Source organism: Pteropus alecto, unplaced genomic scaffold, assembly GCF_000325575.1.
Source record: "Pteropus alecto unplaced genomic scaffold, ASM32557v1 scaffold7, whole genome shotgun sequence".
Taxonomy (NCBI): domain Eukaryota; kingdom Metazoa; phylum Chordata; class Mammalia; order Chiroptera; family Pteropodidae; genus Pteropus; species Pteropus alecto.
The window spans coordinates 22,622,584-22,644,491 of NW_006494614.1; the positions used below are offsets into that span (position 1 = coordinate 22,622,584).

The 21,908-nt window shown below is 32.5% G+C and overlaps 1 protein-coding gene across 3 annotated transcripts in view; it reads right to left on the minus strand.

Moving 5' to 3' along the window:
• The window catches only part of SMAP1 (small ArfGAP 1), a 126,220-nt gene that overhangs the window by 53,087 nt on the left and 51,225 nt on the right, over positions 1–21,908 (minus strand). The window contains exons 3-6 of one of the 3 annotated variants that reach the window (XM_006926400.3): positions 21,770–21,855; positions 13,935–14,010; positions 5,842–5,922; positions 1,964–2,044 (exon numbers count right to left, since the gene is read on the minus strand). In XM_006926400.3, coding sequence (XP_006926462.1) covers positions 1,964–2,044; positions 5,842–5,922; positions 13,935–14,010; positions 21,770–21,855 — 324 coding nt within the window. The remainder of the gene's footprint in view (positions 1–1,963; positions 2,045–5,841; positions 5,923–13,934; positions 14,011–21,769; positions 21,856–21,908) is intronic. The other 2 variants (XM_015600570.2, XM_015600571.2) reach the window with 2 other exon arrangements.

Here is a 21,908-nt window from a genome sequence, read left to right on the forward strand (position 1 = left end):
CTGGTACTGGTCTGCGGCCTGGGGGGTTGCAGACCCCTGTACTAAATGATTGCTCAAATCAATATACTTCCCTCACTCAAAATCAGAAGTGATCTACTATTTATCATGAAATTTAAGGTTCTCTCAATATTATTTTTGTCATATATTTCATTTTCTTATACTCTAAACTGGATTGTTCATTACTGCCAAAATATGCCTTACGATTTTGTCATTTTTTCATGCTATTTGCTCTGCCTGTTGACTTCCCCTCCTCCTTCCTAACAATCTTCAAAGCCCACGTCGAATGTAATCACCTCCATGAAGACTTTCCTAATAATCCCAACATGTTAACACTCGCTTCTTTAATCTCCATGCTCTATAACTCTCCTGTTTTATGTACTGTATCAACCTTTTGTTAAAGTTATTTTTCAAATCATCCCTTTTCAATCACTTCCTATTTCTGAATTTTAAGATTCTTGAGACTATCTATCTTCATCATTTTTATATTCCTCCCAACCCTTTAGCATGCCTTATACACTGAAGGTATTGAAATAGTTGCCACGTTCAATCCAAATATTTAGAAAATTTTCCATGTATCTTTCTAAATATACGCATACAAAATGGTGGCAGCATAAGTTAGTTGAAAGCAACCAAACTGTCAGATCGAATCACTCTTAAGGTTACTGTGTCAGCCTTACACTTAAATCACACAGGATATCACAGTAGCTAGAACACATGTAGAATATGTTTTGGGGCTATTGTGAATAAGGCTGCTATGAATATGGGTGTACAAGCATCTGTTTGAGTCACTGTTTTCAATTCATTTGGCTATATACCTAGAAGTAAAAATACTGGATCATATGGTAATTATTTTTACTTTTTTAAAGAATCACCACTGTTTTTCACAGCAGCTGCACCATTTTACATTCTCACCAATAGTGCACAAGGGTTCAAATTTCTCCACATCCTCACCAACACTTGTTACTTTGTTTTTTTTGATAGTAGTCATCCTAATGAATGTGAGGTACAAAATACCCTTTTTAAATCCTAAAATTTAGTTTTCATTTCCACCTACATTTGAAAATGTCATAACATGAGCTAGAAATATATAAAATATAAAATTTTATTAATGCAGTGCAAATACTAAAACTTACGATGATACAAATATGGCATAAGAAAATGCCCTTTGCTGACAATTTCCTTACCATGCTTCCATAGTTATATGATGAAATGCATTCAAAGCCAAGCCGCCATAAATCATTTAACCAATTCCTTTACAAAAATCTAATGTTCTCTATACTGCTAGTTTGTCTAATCACATCTATCCAAATAATCTTCCACAAGAACCTTGTGAATTATGTGTATCATCTACTTTAGAAACTTTGAAATGCTTTCAACAGGCTTCTTCTCTAAAAAAGAATCAACCTAGACTTTAAGGTCTTCTACAATTTGTGCTCGATCTACCATTCTGGTCTAATTTTTCACTACTTTCTGTACATAAACATATCTGTTTTCAAACTCTTTTCCTACGCATACATACTTTGTCTATTTTCAGTTCCCATGTCTGTTCTTACTCTCCAACTGATACACTCCTTGTCTTCCATTTTATCCTATCTATACTTCGAAATCCAATTCAAATGCTAATATTAAGCATACGGTCTTTTCAGAAAGCCTATTCAGGAATTATCTTTTCATAAACTTTCATGGAAGTCTCATTGTGCATGCAAGCTATTACTGCATTCATTATGTCATTAATAAGAAAACACTTACCTTGAGGAACTCACATGATCTATACCCACACATATGTAACTAACTACAATCATATAAAACAAGCTAGAGGGCATGCTTAGTACACAGTATTCACTCAAAACACATTGTTGAAGAATGATTATTTGCATATTGTTAATATCCCTAAAGTCATTCAAATATAAGTATACAAATATGATGGTAAACTTCATAGATTAAAAAAAAAAAGGAATTTTACCTTTTCTGTTGTAAGAGATTTTGCAGGCTTTTCTGGTTCCTTTTCTCTCTTTTTCTCTTCCTTTTTTTTTTCTTTTTCTTTCTAAAACATAGCCCGAGGTTTTTGATAAATCTACTTTTCAAATAATGTCAGCTCTTAACACATTTTTATTTTAAGTTGTCATGAGAAAGATACAAATATTCAACGATGACAATATCTGGCGATACTAACACATAAGTTAACATAGCAAATTCATACTCATTGAGATCACATTTTGAAATACAATAAAAATACTGTTTCTTAAAAAAATTAACATGGAGCTGAGAATTTAGAACTTTGATATTTCAGAGTTTGTTTTAAACAAATGAGATCTCTATTTAATAAATTTTCACTGCATCTTTACATAAGGTTAGGCTTCCTAACAGCAATCATAAAGTTGAAATTTGAATAAGGAAAAAAGTAGTTGAACTGACCAGGCCTCAATTCTTTATCGCACAGATAAACACAGATTATAACATGTAAACATGAGAGGGAAAGGGTATAATCACTTTAATTTTTAAAAACAATCATAAAACATTCCCCACAGTGTTGTGATTTTAAAAATGGCAAATACAATAATTTTCTCATGATAAAATGTTAAATATAGTGTTTGGGGACCAGAGCCAACTGCATAGTTAGTGCAATCCAACAGTAAACTATAATGGTATGATGATCACAATTTGCCATGTCCAAGAAAGATAAAACAGGATATAATATTAAAAATTTAAGGGTTACAAACAGTCTGAAAAAAGAAAAATGAAATAAAGATTAAATAAAGAGCATTATTCATAACGCGTTTAGAGGGAAGAGATACATAGAAACCTAGATCTGGAAGACCACTGCAACTGAGTATTGATCTGACCTTAATTTCCTGGTAGCAAGTATGAAAATATAAACTAATAAATCTAGGAAAGGCAGAATAATAAACACACAAAACTTAGTCAAAATGCCTAAAGGCTGCATTTATGCCTGTGCCTTTAAAATGGTGTTTGACACTACCTCTTTCAAGAGTAGAATATTTACTATTTGTAAATCAGGAAAGATAGTACTGGCAATTCCTGGGCTATAACGTAAGAGATATAATAAAATTTCCTATGGGCAAGGCACTGTGATAGCATTTTATTTTCTCATTTAATTTTTAGAATAACTGTCTGAAGAAAAAACCTGTCATTATTGTTGTTTTATAAATGAAGAAACAAAATCTTAGAAAAGCACAAAACAACACAGCTAATCAATGGTAAGGCCATGGGACAACAGAACCCAAACTCTCAAGTCTCACCATTCACTGCCATCCAGTGGAGCACCGCTATTTGGCATTGTTCTTCCTTACAACAGCAGATAATATTTTCTGATCCCTTACTATGTGCCAGACAGTTTTGATTCATTTAATCCTAACAACTTTACAACGTAAGTAATATTATCCCCACTTTATAAGTGAAGAACAAATGAGGTTTGCAAAAATTCTTTATATATTACAAAATGTTTTCTAGATATTAGTCAAGTTTGGTGAGCAAAGTAATGTGATTGAATACTGTCACTCATATACTGGGAATGAACTGCTCTGTAACCGCTCAGAACTGTTATTTCTCAGGGAAGCCATTGCCATGAGAGTTGGGAAGAAGCTTGTCCCTCTAAACACTATGATTGGTAAGCACATAAGAAATTAACAAAAATAAATTAGTTCAATGTTTAATAGACAGAGAGAATGATTCGATGCTCCTTAAAACTGGAATTTCAGCTGTCAAAATATGGCTGGCATCTACTCTGATTCCAACATGGTAGATATCATGACATAGGCTTTGAAGTAACATTTAAAACATGAGCTTTAAACTCAGATCATACAGATTTACCCACAGATCACATCCTACTTTAAAATCAAAAGCTGCTGCAAGATCATAGAGTACTATGAGAACCTAAGTTGTTTTAAACTATTTTCTGAACAAGGACAAAATACAGCAGTGTTTGGTACTGTAAAATAATAGTTCCTGAAACTCTGTTGCTATGTATATAAATACACAGTGAAACAGGAGACCTCCTGAGTAAGAAAACTGGAATAACTATTGAAGTCCTATAAGATAGAGAAAAGTCCATATTTGGGTTCATTGTAATCAAACTATATTTAAGTGATTGAATTAAAGATATGTTCTCCAAAATTTTTGATTATGCACTCCTATCTTAAAGAGTTGTGAACATACTCTACCACATATAAATGTATTTATTTATAAAGCACATATATAGGACTATATTATGCACATTATAAAGCATACACAAAAATAGAAATTTTAAAAGGATAAGAAAAAAAGAATGAATAGGCATCTTAAATGGACTGCCTTGGGGTGCTCTCTAAAGTCTAGTGCTATAGAGGACTCTTAAGAACTCTAAAGTTCAAGTCAGTCTGTCTGTCTGTCTCTCTTACTACCTCCTTCCCCATCCAAAATCTTTTCTCTGGGATATGACCTGTATATTCAACCACCTACTAGACATCTGGATGTCCTACAGTCACCTCATACTCAACATATCCAACTTCTAATTCATCTCCCTTCCTTTTCTCTCCTCAAATCTGTTCTTCCTCCTCAGCTTGTACCCTTTTCTCACTGAATAGCACCATCACCTACTGAGATGCTCAAGCCAAAAACTGGGAGTCATCAGAGTTTTCAAAAGCACCTCAACAATCCATTGATTACTAAATCCTATGGATTCTCTCTTTTCAAGATCTCTTAAAACTATACTCTCCTTTTCATTCCCTCTGCCACCATTTTAGCACATGCTCCCATGGTTTTAATAATGGATTAGAGCAACAGGTTTTCAAGTTTTTTCCATACTCGCCAGAACAAAATTCACTCTCTAGAGAGAGAGTAGAGCAGTATTATAACATGAAAATCAGATTTCTTACTCTTGAGACAAGGTCAGACCTTCTTACTCTTAAAACTCAACATTAAAGTGCCAGGGCCTTCAAAATGAAGACCTAACTCTATCATTAGGCTCACAAGAAGGTTCCTCACTTACTTCTGTCCCTATCCTATGCATGTTCTGGCTATGTCATTCTACTTGAAAATCCCCAAAACATTCTACTTTGCCCACAGGTCTTTTTTAAGATGTTTTCGCTATGGAATGCATCTTAATCCTTATAGCTAATACTAATTAGGAATTTAAGATGCATCAAAAGCATGCCTCCTATATTAATAGCAGCGAGTGTTATGTCAATCTCAGCACACATTATGTTTCATTAGAAATCTGTAAATTATCTGTTTTCCTCCATTAGACTGTTAGCTTCTTGAGGGCAAAGTATATATATTTTATCTTTGTATGCCCCATGTTTAGCATATCATTTATCAAGGAGTAGACACCCTGACCTCTCCTATCTGAAACACACTCTAAAAATTATCACCGATGATTCAAAAGTTATGATTCTATATTACATATATCGTATCTATATGATGGTTACTATTGCTTTAAAAAAGCTTTCTTCAAATGCTGTAACAGAATCAGGGAAAGAAACCATTTTAATCAGACTTTCCTAGTAGATCAAAGAATTCAAGAGCAAATAAAAAAAAAAAGCTCCTGTAAGTACAAGGTACTAATGGAAAAAACAACAAAAAGCTAATTGCTTCTAAAATGTTGAGATCTATCTATGGTACCAATAAATCAGTTATTCTGAAATTAAATATAAAACCCTTTAATCCTACCTGTGGCATAGGAAAATATTCTAGAAATTGTTGTAGTTAACATGTTTAATATGGGAGAGCATTCAAAATTTAAATAACTATTATAGCATTCCCAAATTATGGCACATTGTGAAAGGAAGTTCATTTACCATTGAACACACTACATAATGCAGCTGGCTAAACACACTACCATACCTCCAATTTGTTTTTCTCAACAGCGGCTTGAAGAGAAGGAGAGGCTACCAAAGGCTGAAGAGGAGCATCAGAGGAGGAAATCTGTGGAATGCAGATGAAAAGTCAGGAGAAAAAAAACAAAAGAAGGTAATCAGAATTGACAGGCACAGGAAAGAAAAATCCATGTATTTCTGAGATACAGAAGTACTTAGAAGTGTGTAACAAAAGAAAGTAGTACACGAAAAGAATGTATTGCTTTTTAAAAATTTCCGTGTGGATTTTCTAAAACTTAAATATTAATTACAGAATAGTGTTTCATTTAAAATGGATCTCACTATGCTATAAAATTTTAAATGTATTGAGACAAGGTCATAATAGAAGTATTTAAAAAATAATTAAGTTTTCCCAGTGATTCAGTTTTAGTCAATGTTACTATTGAAATACTAATGCTCTGAAGCATGAAGGCACATTGTCCCAAGTAGCAGGAGAGCACAAATGAGTTTTTTTTTTTTTTACTTATAATAACTATTTTAAGAATGGAAAATAAAATAGAGCTGAAATAGGAAAAATTAAAGTTTTAATCAACTGTTTAATCAAAACAAAAAAGGCTGAGAAAAAAAGAGTGGATTAATGTACTGAAACAGCAGAGCAGCAGACAAAACTTATAAAGCAATTTATACACTTCTTATGATCAGTATGGACAAACACCATTTCTAGTGCTATACTTGCTGAATTACCCCGAAGCATTATGAGACAGTTATATATGCAGCAAAGGCGATTTATCCATGAAAAAGAATTTTATCTAAAAGCCTTTCACACATCTGTTTACTCAATTTCTACATACGTAGCTGATTACTTTAATGGAAGCATTATTTTCCTGCTTGTTCACCTTTTGAGATGACACACTAATTTTGCCACTTTTAAAACTCAGAAGCAAGAATATAAAATTATTCAATAAATATTAGTAATTTAACAAAGCATTTTAACGCCCCCCAAAAATAAATAAATAAATAAAAGCCCTTTAATACTATGTGTTCCAGGAAAAAAACACAGACTTGTTCAGTAGGAAAGACATCTGAAAAGTCAATGGGCAAATCGACAAGTAAATGGATACACCAAGTGTGGTAACTGTGGTGTACCCATATAGAACTACTATTTGCCAATAAAAAAGGAACGGTCTAATAGTACTCACAAAAACAGGGATGAATTTTGGAAACATACTCAAAGAAGTCAAACACAAAAGAGTACCTGGTGTATGACAAATATAATCTACACTGATAAAAAGATCAGTGGCTAACTGGGCCAGAGGAGGAGACAAGAGTCACAAAGGAACCTTTTGGAGTTTAGGAAAGGTTCTATGTACGAGTTGTGGTGGTGGTTACACAGGGGTACATATTTTTTCCCCTAAAACTCACTGAACTTTATCGTAAATTGTCTGTCTTTTACTGTATGTAAATTATACTCCAATAAAGCTAATTTTTTTAAAAGTGAATACATGAGGGAGAACGAAAGAGGAAAGATGAAAAGAAAAAAATACACAAGAAAAACTAGGTACTCTCAAAGTTCTTCCTAAATCTCTCAGAACCACTTTTCACCACCTCTAACCACACAGTAGGAAATCACCATCACCTGTCACCTGAATTAGTCCTCCTAACTGGTCTCCCTGCCCCAAGTCTTGCTATTCTCCAAACTATGACACTCTTAAATGCAAATCTGATCACTGCATATCCTCACTTAGAAGCCTGAAATAGTTCACTCACATCATATAAGGACAGAGTTCAAACTCCTTAACCAGGCCACAAGTGTCATCTACCTTATCTCCTCTCTACTCTTCCCTGCCCTGGCTTCACTGCTGTCTAGTCACACATGATTCCTTGTGGTTCCAGATCTCTAGTCTGTTCCTACTGCCTCTAAGGGATTTTGCTCCTACTGCTTCCTCTACTTGAAATATCCACACTTCTGTTAGTTTCTACTTATCTTTAAAGGAAGCATTCCTTCATCCCTCCAGTCTGAGTTAAGCAGCTGACTAAATGTGGATGGATTAATCAAACAGAACTCAAACCAAAATCGTGCCAATGACAAAGTTTTATATTAGTGAACTCTGAGTATTCACGTTTCTTAATTATCCACTTGCTTACAGTCATTTGCCACTGTCACCCTCTTCCCCTTTTCCAACATAATTATCACAATAGTTTATATTTATTAAGCACTGTGTGCCAAGCACCCTACTAAAAATGCAGCGTGCCTTTATCTTATTTAACTCTTACGACAATACTATGAAATGTAGACCCCATGATCATTCCTATTCCACAGAAGAGAAAACTAAAATTGTACCAAAAAGAACAAAGAAAACCAACCTGAAATTATGGTATTTTATACTAATCCTAACTCACCACCTAATCATTCATCTAAGTTTCTCATTCCTTTTTTGAAGAACTAAAATTAATTGCAATTCACACTGTCTTAAAAGATGCTTATGCATCTTAAATAATTACATAATCATCAGTTAATTGGAAACAGATTAATAAAGTTACTAGTGCTATGTCATTTTTATTGCACTATAACACAAACACTGTTTCCACAATAATTTCTAAGTTGAAATATTTAACTTTACTTTTGTTATACTAAATGTTAGCCTTTATACATATATACATGCACACATATATAAAACAAAACAAGTAAAAACTTTATTGTTTTTAAACTTTTATAAAATAAATATATGGCAACAGATTGGAAAAGTAATTTCATGTGAAATTCAGATTGGAGAATTAACATCTTTGCATGCTTTCAACTCAAGTATATACTCGAATAGAGTTTAAAAGGTTGTTTCTGAGGGATGAGAAGTGGTAAAGTAGGCAAGAAATAGATAAGATAAACTGAGACAAGAACATTTAAAGTTACCAACTCCTAAAGATTATTAGATGCTTTTCCAAAACAAAACTGAGGAAGTTGAGGAGTCAGGATTAAAGAGAGTTACCCAAACATTTTACAATTTACAAAAAGTTAGGGAGTCAGGATTAAATAGGGTTGCCTACACATTTCATAATTTACAAAAAGTACATTTTCTTTTTTGATCATTATGATGGTAAATGAATAGTGTGAAGATAGAAATACACGAGGGGGAAGGGCAGGAGGGAAAGAAGGGAAAAAAAGGAAGGAAGGGTGGAGGAAGAGAAAAAAGCTGCTGATGGAAAAGAACAAATAATATGGCAGAGTTCAGCCTCATCTACTCAAGACATGCTAGATCTCTTAGGAACTAAGAATTCTCACTTTATTATTGTACTTGTAGTTGTGATCCACTATTGGTTAAGGAGGGTCAGAGGGAAGACAGAGATTTCCGTACTCAAAGTTTTTAAAATTTCCTCTCTCTCTCATTCAATTAAGAAATAACCAGGAAGGGCAAATTCATTCTGTATCACAGTGGCAAGAATTCTAAAATGGCCACCAAAATTCCCAGCTCCTGGTATATATGCCCTGAATAATGCTCTCCCCTTTTGTGTGGGCAGAACGTGAGTATAATGGATTCACTCCCTTGATTAGGTTGTTATATGACAAAGAGAAAAAAATTTTACAAATGTAAAATTTTTACAAAAGAGTTAATAATGGATTTATAAAATGGGAGGTTATTCTGGGTGTGCCTGGCCTACTCAGGTGGGCCCTTAAGAGATCTGGAATGGGAAATTCTCCAACTGGCCTTGAAGAAGCAAGCTGCCATGTTGTAAGAAGATAAGGTTATCTGGCAAGGACCTGACGGTGGACCCTAGGAACTGAAAGTGGCCCCCACCTGGCACCAGGAACACAGGACCTCAGTCAGACAGCCACAGGAAATGAATTCTGACAACAACCGCAAGCTTCATTCAAGAAGACACTGAATTTCAGATAAGATCACACACACCTCTGGCCAACTCTTTGACTTCAGTCTGCTGACACCCTGAGCTGAGAACTCAGTTAATCCATGCCCAGGCTCTTGACCAACAAAACCTGTAACATAGTAAATCTGTGTTGTTTTAAGTCACTTAGTTTCTAGCAATTTATTAAATGGCAAAAGACAATCCAATAACCATCCCTTAGTCAAAAAAAAAAACAACCAAAAAACCCAAAAAAACAGAAAATCCTGAGCAGTCTGGCATTCAAGTCTTCTATACAATCTCTATTTGCCTTTCAAGACTTATTTCCTCATACATTTATTCTCTCTTGGTCATCTACCCATCCTGATAGCCCTCTTTCACATTCACTAAATGAGACAGTCTCATGGACTACCTGCCAAACGCAAACACCACATAATATATCTTGAACTCTTTCATCTTACTTTAGTAAAAATGGGCTAAAATGTCCCTTCAGCCTGAAATGTCCTTCCTACATATTCAACATTCTTCTTTTCTCTTAGCTGAAATCCTACTTTTCTATTAATAGTCTTAAACATACTCCTTTTAAGAATTTGCCAGTGAAAATTAACTAGTGCTACCAAAACTGTATTCTCATAGCACTTTTATTCTTCTAACAGTTACTACATTTGGTTCACTGTACATGTAAATTATATCTTGATAATGTTTGAGAGTAAGCTACTTTTGGACAAAGATTATACCATTTCAATCTCAGTGCCTTGAAGATCGTATACACTCAAAAATGTTTGTTTTTGATGACTAAATGATCAAAAAACATTCCAGAGAAATGTCAACAGCCAATCTCTGTCATTTCATATCTAGTTTCAAAATGAGAGGCTAGCACAAATGTCAGGAGCAAGGGAGAGAAATAATTACGGTTGATAGGAAGGAAACTGATATAATATGCCCACAATGGTGCCCAGCACCATGCAGTTACTTTAAAAGATGCTAAAGAAATAAAATTCTCTTTCTGTTTAAGGCTACAAACCAGTAAAAAAATCTAGTAAAAAACATTTTTACTTGGAACATATTTTCCTTTGTTTTTGTCTCTATCTGAACTTTACTTCCTCCCTTTAAGCCTCCTCATTTTATGCTTATAGTGCCACACAGCACTCAAAACCATAAGGCCTATACCACAAACTCCCTCCATAAAAGCGGCACATGTACCCTCCCTGCTTTCTCAGAAATACCATGTTTATACGACCAAACACCATATTTACTAACCATTCACTGAGACTACTCTTCACAATGAAAAATCCCTAGGAATGAAGGAAGTACCATCCTAGCCTTTCTCATACTCTACATAATGGATTCGTGTGGGGCTTAGTTCACATATACATTAAATGGCCTGGGAGGCAAGGGGGCAATGTTTTAGGAAAAAACAGCAAAATTCTTTGCCACTGTTCTGTTGCAGTTTATTATTTTGTATTTTGCCACAACATATTGAAATGTTTATGTTTCAGAAGGCCAAAAAATTTACGAATGCTTAGAAAGTATTAAAAAATTACTGCCTTACACAGAGAAACAGGGTCAACTTTAGGCCTTTACTCTTGCTGAAAATAAGAAAATAAGAGCAATAACATACTGGCAGTACTAAAAAATGTCAGCTAAAATAAGAAGAAACAGAACAACTGTAAAAATCAGACACAAACACTACAAAGGTAAAGCAATTTGGAGCCATATATTATAGGGTAACAGCCATATCAAGCTTAACAGCCACTCAAGACATTTCTTTAGAGTACAACTAGTACAACTAGTATTCAAACTATCCCCCCTTGATATCCCCTAAGTGCCCTAGTACTCCTTAAGTACCTTAGATATAAGATATTTTATTTTGTTTCACATTATGTTTATATTTTTAACTTGATCTCATCCACACTATGAAATTAAATCTCTCTGAAAGCAAAGGTCGTGTCCTATTTCAATACCCTAGGAAACTGTGATATAATAAATAATCAAAATTATTGTTTGAATGAATGTTCAATCTATTACTGACGACAAAATACTGGATACAAATATATAATTCTTAGTAATACGATTAGTTACTTGCACACTGTCATGAAAAAGAAATATTTTAAACTTGCTAGAATATAAACTTTAAAAAAATCATTATCCTGCTTATAAATGAATAGATAAAATACATTTTCCCTTGGGTAAATGTGATTTTTATGAAATTTTCTGAATTTTCATTACATTAATAATATACACTCAATGGTATTTAATCTTTTACCTTAAAATTTTTATTTTCAAGCCTACAAAAAAAATGTAAATCACAGAATGAACAGCTCTGTAAACTTCACTAATAGTCATTAAATCTTAACATTATACTATGTCTGTCTCTGTCTCTCTCTCTCTCTCAGCTAACAGGTTTCACTGAGCCATTTAAAAATGAGATATACATAAATACAGAGAATATTTTGATGGTTGCCAGATGGGAGGGGGTTGGGAGGGACAGGTGAAAAAGGGGAAGGGATTAAGATGTACAAATTGCCAGTTTATAAAAACAGTCATGAGGCTCTAAAGTACAGCATAAGGAATATAGTCAATAATATTATAATGACTATGTATGGTATCAGATGGATACTAAACTTATTTGGGTGATCACTTTGTAAGGTATATAAATGTCTAATCACTATGTCGCCCATTTTAAACTAATATAATATTGTATGTCAACTGTAACTGAAATTTTTTTAATAAAGAAAAAAACGAGCTAACAAAAAATGGCAGTGCTGATAGACACTGATATTGAAGATGCATGTGAAGACTCTGCATAAAGTTGCTGCAATATACATGAAAGTGGGAGAAAGTAATATTTCCATATTAATATAATTTTACATACTAGGTTATTTTAGATGTATTTGTATAACTTATAACAAATAATAAAAGTGAGCTATAGCTATCATGGCACTTGATCCCTAAATATTTTATTCCAGCACACATCTCTTACTAGTGAAGAATTTCTCTTAACTAAGCATAATATCATTATCACAGTTGAGGAGAAAAAAACAATTCTGTATCAACAGCTATCCTTTAAAGATAAAACTGTTTTCCTGTACATTACTATATGAAAATAATTTCCAACTGTTGCCAAGAAGAAAAAAATACTATAAATATAGATATTTAAAAAGTTTAGGATTTTTAAAACAGGTGTTTAATGTAAAGCAGTATGTTTTATAAAATATACTAAAATGATTTCTTAAAATTTCATATAAAAATATATTACTTATTTTTTAAAGTTAGTCCTCCCCCATCATGATGCAATAATTAAACTTAGTTTTATGGACATATAAATATCATTCTCAGTATTGCCAATTTTTATCAATCTTTCAAAAGATTTCCTCTCCTACATCCATTATAAATGCAGCCCAAAGTCTATACACAAGGTATTTTTGCTCCAAAATGTACATCAATTTTATGTTAAACATTTTTAACAAGATTTTTCATGGTCAAAGACAATGTATTAAAATATCCTTACTTTGTTAGTGTTTGATTGAACTTTTTAGTACACTGCTTCTCCATATGGACTAAAAAGGAAAATCCAGTATACATGTAAAATGAGATGAGATTATTGTCTCTAAATTGCTTGACAGATGACTTAACCATAAGATCAACCAACTTATAGCTTGCTTATTCATCCAGAAATCAAAGTAAAAAAAAAAAATGATAGCACCAATAAAGACAATTAGTCTTAAACTGTAATTAACTAGGATGGAAAATCTTAATTGGGATAAAAAAACACTAAAAAGAAACAGTGATATAACATATTTGATCACAACAGTAAGGTTTCAACTATTAGTTTTCAAAATCCTTGATAATAATCAATTAGAATGCCGTAATTTAATATATTTATGTCTGGACAGATCCACTACAGCCCTTAGGGAAGAATAAATTTGCCTTTTTTCTTTTTCCATTCACTTCTAGAATGTAGTAAAATAATTTTCTCTCCTTTTTTCATAAGTGGCTTTATTTTTTTGCAAATTTCATAGAATCAACTTAATTAAATGCCATTTAAGCAGTTATCAGACTCTTAAATACTCTCCCTTCTGAATCAAGAGTTCTGCTTTATAAGAGTTTATTAAAATGTGACAAAGTAATTTCAATATTCAAGTTTTAAAATGTAGGTAACTGGTATATTTTTACAATAAATACAATTGAGCTGTATTGTATGTTAAAAGCTCAAGATCTATTGAACAAATGTCAACTGGAGATAGAGCTAAAGGTGTTACTTACATTTGTGACAGCTATAGCATTTTTATCGTAGTATTTCTTCTTTTCGTATTTATCTCTGATGAAAAATTCCACTGCTCTGAAAACAGATAACTTAAGGAAAAGCAAAAGTTCAGTGACGAGTATATGCCCCTTTATTCATTCCTCTCCACAAAGCTTAGACTCTAAATTCAATTTTCCTACTCCCTAGTCTATGCTTTCTTTTCCCACTATTTCTGCAACTAAATTCTGTAACCTACGTTTCTTTCTGCCAAAGTCTATCTCTTTCAGAAAATTTTCCCCATCCAACAAAACCAGTCAACCTAATTCTAGAAAGAAAACCACATTTCTCAATTCTACCACACTCGTCAGCTCTCCACACCCCAAAACTCTAAATTCAATTAAGATTCATTTTTAATTTTCAATATAAGAAACTAATACCCATATAGTATCCAGAGTATACCAGACATTGTTTAGGTATTGTCCACAGTTTGTTTCCTTTAGTCCACAATCCAATAATGTGCATATTATTATTTCCACATCATAGATGAAGAATCAGCAACTTGAAAAAATTAAACAATTATGATTTCAATACTTAAGTTCTTTATCACTATACATAGCTGCCTCTGGTTGTATCATAGAGGATTCCTCTGTGTATTAAGAAAATAGTGGCCGATTCTTTCTTGCAAAGCTGAGGAATGTAGAAATCAAGAAGCTAAAACCAAGGTTAGTACTATTTAATATTTTTGAAGTTGGCTGAGCTAGTCTTAACTGTTGATACAGTGAGCCATTTCTAGTGGGATTTGAGAGTTTTGAGTTATCTGATATAGATGACTTCTCTTACCACTCAATCACAGCTTTATCATATTCTAATAAAATGGGAATTCTTCCATCAAGGATTCTTAACCTTTTTAGTACTGTGAACCCCACAAGTAAAGCCTGTGGACTCCTTTCTGGGAAAGTGCTTTTTAATGCATAAAATATAATACATAGAATTACAAAAGAAATGGATTACACTGAAATACAATCTCTGTAGATCCTCAGGTTAAGGCAACCTTCTGTTTAAAAGTCACCCAAAGCAGTAATACATTTATCAGTCAAAAACTCCATATTAGCAGTTAATAAAAACCTTTTAAATTGACAGTTGAGGCAATAGGTAGTAAGAAAAGTTGACAGACCACTATACAGTGGATATAAAAGAACTGAGGCATTCTGAAAGCACTCAAAGCCTTTTCATAATGGCAAGCAAGACAGAAAATCTAAACATTCAATTTATTACGTAAGCTGAATGCCTGAAAGCCATTTTTTAAAGATAGTTTTCTACAACCCAAATATGTGAAAGGTACTTTGGATTCTCTTTTTTTCTCCTCTTAACAACTTATAAGGTAGGTGCCATTTCACAACTAAAACTGGGGAATAGGAAATTTTAAAAGTTCTCTGAGATCCTACAGGACAAAGGAGAGTTGTGACTCAAAATCAGGAACGTCTTAACATCTAACTTTTCAGAATGTTACTGGTCATCACAAGTTCATTTGTGAATCAGTTAATTTCTGGTAATGATAATAAATGCATTAATATCTAGAGAAGAATGTCAAATCTGAAGGGTGCCTTCATTTTCAAAGTGGCCTTGGAGCCCCTTTGAAGTAAAAGGCCCCAGAGCTGCTACATAGCTGCATATTTAGATATGTGAACATTTTGACAGCCAATAAGAAAGAAATTACCAAAGTATGTCAAGATTTTCATAAAATGCAACAGTATTTTATATAAACTATTTCACATGTAAGTCAGCTACATGTTAAGTTTATGACTATAAATCCTAGTAATATTACCTTTTTTCTATTTTTCTAATAGAAAAAAACGAAACAATCAAAAAAGCTGACCTTTTGAATAAAGTAAAGCAATGTGGATGCACTGAGCAATTTTCATGGTAGAAACAACTATTTACCTCCACAAAAGAGAAGAAAAAAAGAATTTATTTATTAGACTAATGAGATTTTCACTCCAGGTAACTTGAAATATATTTATTTTTAAATATTATATAAATATTTTTAAAACAGTAATTATATTTACAGTTAAATATAAATATTATATAACATATGTATATAGTTATTTTTTAACTAAAGAAAACTTAGAAATCCAAATTCTTAAAGTCTAATTTTTACGTTTAAATATCTGAAGAGAAGAATAACAATGATATTTTTCCTTCGCAATGATAAACAACAGTTTATCATGGATATTGTTTAAAGTATACTACATATTACATACAGCCTGATAAGATTTCACTACTCTCCTTTATGAACAACAAAGAAAAGATCACTGTTTATGACCAAAAAATTATTATTATTAAGGTTATAAATACAGTACATAAAATAATTTAACCACCAATAATAAAACTAAAATATTGAAAACTATGATGGTTTCATATATATTGAATTTGAAAAAGGCAAACATTTTAAAAATAATATGTTGCTGTGAATTTTCAGAAATAACAGATGTCAGTGAAATCTTAACTTATTCTTAATATATTGTATATAAATAATTCAACTATATGAGTCTAATTTCTGCTTATGATAAAAAAACCCTCTCAGGAATTATTTAAGAAGTAAAAAATTAAAAATTATATGGACAAAAGTTAATATGTTTTCCAAAGATATAAAACTAAACTAAACTAAAAATGAAGCATTAGTATAGGAAAACATACTAGGATCTTCCTAATTTGTAACACAAAACATTACTTTTTAAAAAGCAATCAAAGCACACCACAAAGTGAATTTTAAAAATTCCACAGGAAGTCACCTGAGGAAAGACTGTGATTTAGGGAACATGCTATGTCCTTGGTTGCTCTCAGTTCTTACATGTTTCTTAGAGCAAGAACATATCACATGGTCCTTATATATTTCTGTGCAAGGTCCCACAATGCAAGCCAATTCTTTGTTAATTCATCTAAAGAAACAATATTTTATTCCAAAGATCAACAAACTTTTTCTTAAAGGGCCAGAGAGTAAATATTTTATGTTTTGCAGGATAGTCTGCACTGCAACCATTCAACCCTGCCTTTGTAGCTCCAAAGCAGCCATAGAAAATGAATGGGCATGTCTATGTTCTAAAAATTGATTTATAAAATCAGGAGTTGGCTCATGGGTTTGTAGTTCTTAATTCCTCAATTCTACTCTAACACTAGAGCTCAAAGAACAGCCAAATTGGATTTGTAGAGAGTCTCTGTGTCTGCAAATTGTCACTATAGTAGTTCACCCTCATCTACGGGGGATACGTTCCAAGATCTCCAGTGGATGCCTAAAACCGTGGGTAGTACCAAACCCTAGATATGCTATTTTTTTCCTATACATACTTACATATATACCATGATAAAGTTTAATTTATAAATTAGGCACAGTAAGAGCTTAACAATAACTAATAATAAAACAGAACAATGAGAACAATATACTGTGATAAAGGTATGTGAATGTGGTCTCACTCTCAAAATATCTGGAATTTTCCATTTAATACTTTTGGACTGTGGTTGACCATGGGTAACTTGAGACTGTGGAAAGTGAAACTGTGAATGAGGGGACTACTGTATAAACCATCTGAGGAATTTTCAAGGAAAAGTATTCCCAAAGAAGCTGGTCTCCAATGTATATAAATCCTCATTTCTGGTACCAGTAGGCACTTGCTATTTAACTGGCCATTATTGTGACCTTGAAGTTAGCTAACCTACTAAACCCATATCTAAATATGTAAATAAAATAATACTCATCTCACAAAGTTGTTGAGAGTTTGGGAGATAATATATATAAAGCACATAGCACAGTACCAAACAAATGGTAAGCATTCAATAAATGAAGTTAGTTTTATATAAATTTGTATCTCAGTTTCCTCACATTTAAAATGGAGATAACACTAAGGCTCATCTCACAGGATTATTATAAGAATTAAATGAGTTTATGTAAAGAACTAAGAACAACAGTGCATGGCACACAGTGAAGTTATTTAATTTTTAGCTCTTATTATTAATAAATGTATTCTGATAGTCAAATCTTTTAAACATGGGGCCAATGGTAGAGGGAGGAAATGAACTGCAACTACTGTGTTAAGGGCTTTGATGGCTTGCTATCACAAGTTTAAATAGATGAGCAAATGAAAAACAACCACAAAAGAACCAATGAATTTGGAAATCAAGAAATATTTATTTTCATTTTCCAGTGTCCAGGTGCCCTTTGAGACGTAAGACTTAGTTATACTGATTGAGATCAATAACACAACCAACAAAAAAAATTAAAAATAAAATAGCCATATTTTCAGGGAATAAAGGTAAGGAATATGTTAATTCAAATTTAAGTTTAAGTGGTTGACCTAGTAAACAAACAACAAAATACCCCAGAATCTTCTCCATGCCTATAGTTACAAACTATTCAGTAGAGTACCCTCAATTGTTCCTGTCCTCAAAACTAACAAATGGCACTATATAAGGCCAGAAAATTTTTAACAGCACTATATATTTTATCTTTTAACATGTATTTATTTGTATTTTAAGACTTTCCCCCCTTTCTCTAAAAATACCATTTAAAAGACAACTAAATTAATATCTACTCCCAAAAAGAAAATCTTCCAGTTCCTGACACATACCACTGACAGCAGTAAAACTTTCAAAAGCTCAAAGGAAGAATGGCTGATTAGCTTTGGTGCACAAAAGATCTCATGGAACTGAAGTAATTAAAGATTTTAGATAAGACGAAATATCCTAATAATGAAAAGCTTAATGTAAAGTTTTATCATTTGTCATGCACTAGTACATGCATCCTATAATTAACCACATCCCACATGAGAAATTACACTTTTACAGCAGCTTTTGCATAACTTTTATAATTGTAAAGCTTTTAAAATGACAAATTTTGTTAAGAATGCTGTGAGGTCCCATATTATGTGAGTTTTACTCAGTTTGGTTCCACTTGCCTCTAGAGATGAGACAACTATATTTAAATCAATGAAAGTGCAGAGATGTTAGGCTTTTAAAAGAGCACTGGGCTTCAGAATGAATGATTCATAAAATAAAGAAAAGGGAAAGGTTTTCTTACTAGTCTTCTTAATACAACTTCCAAATCACTGTTTCATAATTAAAAGAAGGGATAAAAGTGATATTGCTATAACTAAAGTAAAAAAAAAAAATTAAGCAGTCTAGTCTTACATTACAGAAGCCACTCTCATGGGTCCAAGAGCTGTCATCTTATACTTTATCATTAGTAGTCATCTACCTCAAATTTGTTTAGACAAAATCCTTCTTTAAGTCGTTTCTGACAACTATTAGATTATCTTTTTGTGAACAGTAAGAGACCTACACCTCATATAAATATGACCATAATTTGTAAATGCGTTAGAAGTAGTAACATTTAGTATGAAAAACCAAATAAATGTACTTGTGCTAACAGCAAAAATATACATAATCCAAAAGCTTGATGTGATTAATACCAGGTACTCAAAAGTCGAAGTCTTCACCTAGACCTTATGATCTAGTTGCAGAGTCCCAAACTATAAACTTATATCTAGTTTTAAAGGCCATCAAAACTCAAATGTGGCAACATTTATTTTACTCGGACTATCATCATTAAATAATATTTAAGTGCTGTTAAACAGGGCAGAATGTCTGGAAGCTTTGAGAAGTTTAACAGTTTTTAAGCATTCCACTGTCACTCTCCCCACCAAAAATGAAAATATAATGCTTTCATTGAGTTATTTTGAAAATTAAAAAAGATAATGTACATAAAATGCTAAGCTCAGTGGTTGGCGCACAGCAAACCCTTATTAAGCAGATGTTCTTTCCAACATTATATGTTTATTGTGTCAAAAGTCAAGGATTTATTGATACCAGACACCAATCAATTCACTATAAAAATCTCATCTCCTGAAACTTTTAGATAAATACCAAATTATTTAAAAATATATTAGCAAAAATATCAGAATAACTCATATCTCATTCATCCTTTGCTTCTATAAGGTTCATCATAAAATTGATGGTAATTACTTAAGAAACAATATAGCTACTGACATATACAAAATGTTGCACAGAAGAGTTCAACATGAAAAGATACCAAGAAGCTATATATTGTCCTTCCCTGAGTGTCTTCAAGGCATTGGAAAATAACATGGAATCATGGTGATGGATGGAGTAACTCAGAAGCATTCCCAAGATTCTCAACAAAACCCCAAAAAAGAATAAAGGACCACCACCCTAGGTAACCGTATCTTCACACAGCACTTTTCTAATCCTTACACACTAAGTGACTCTCCAATTTGCAATACATTTCCTGCATTCTTCTAGGGTCCAGAGTAAACGGGTATCTCCATATGTGTATTGAACAGACATCTCAACCTGCCCCAAGTAATGAAGCATGGCTCATTATCTTTCATTTCTAACCCTTAAACCTTCATCTGGAACTGAATTCCTTCTCTCCACTGAATTCTATGGAACATCAGCCAAACTAGAAAATTTGAGGTCATCTCAGTGTCTTTCTCAGAAATTAAGCCAATTTTAACTTAATCCAACTACTCCTGCTTTCCCAAGTACCTTCTGATCTTCCCAGTTTCTTCCTGTCCATTCTCAATGCCACTATCTAATTTAAATCGACATCACTGCTCTCATATCAAGGCTACACTAGTATTCTACGTGGTCCCTCTGACTCCAAAATCTTCTTTGTGGTAGAAGTTAATGTTTCTAATGTTTCTTCCGCTTCAAAATGCTTTTGGCTTTTTAAATCCTTCAACCATTTGGGCCAAACTATTCTACATAGTACTGAAAACCCTTCACAATCTGGAAAATAAGCTTCTACTGCCACTTGCCCTTCAAAACTTAAATCTTGTCACATCAAAACCTTAAATATCATGTTTCTTCACACGTTAATATTTCTGCTCACACAATCTTTTATTCCTGATATGTATCTCCCAGTCTTATCCTAGGGTCTTGTTATAATAAAAATAGCCTTAGACACCAGATTGTTAAATTTGTGGGAAGAAAGCAGGGAAGCGGAAATAGAACAGGTCAAATACAATATTAACTTTTTGTCTGTAACTTAAAAGTAGTTTACTGCTCTTTAGTAAACTACATTTTATTGTCAAAATTGCAAATATCACCTTTGGATAGAATCACAAATATCTACAATCGATTAGATAATCTTATTTATAGAGCAGCACAATTTCGATGAGTTGCTTTCTCAAACTTCAATATGAGTTTGGAAACTCCTATAGAATCAAATGATTTTCTTTAACAAATGTTAAAAATATTCTACCAAAATGTCTTTGAGAATATATTCTATTCATTTATTAGAGCAAATTCATAAAGTAAATACAACTGTGCAACCTATGCAAAGAGGTAGTGTCAACAGTAAATATTAGCATAAATTACTTCAGCACTTCCACTTATACTAAATATGTAATTTGCCTTTTAAATACATAACTGCAAACTACTTCACATAAATATAATTACTATATAAAAGTGCTCAAAGAAAATCTACTTGAAAATTATTTTTTAAAATACTCAAAACGCTCACAAATCAAATCTCTAATAAACAGTCTAAAATAATAAACAACATATACTCCAATCAAGAGTTCGAGATCAATAAAGAAGAATTAGTCATACTTTACACTTAGTAATAATTACATAAAAAATACTATATAGATCAAGTATTTCCAGATTCCTAATAAAATTTTACTACATACAAAGCACAGCTTAGGGCAAATCAACTTCTATCTTTAATGGACAACAACAGTATGATAACATTCACATCTTCCTAAATACAGTTAAAATATGAACTGTAAAAATGAGTTAATTCTTTACAAACCCACAATAAAGAAATATTAAAGGATACTGATCTGTCTGTGGTCTTCGAAAATTCTCTGGAAGATTGGCTTCATAGAGTAGTCTTGCTTTAGTATTTCCCATATCTTGCATGCACTGTAATAAAAAAAAAAATCAAGTATTTTCATTATTCGTATGAATATTAAAAA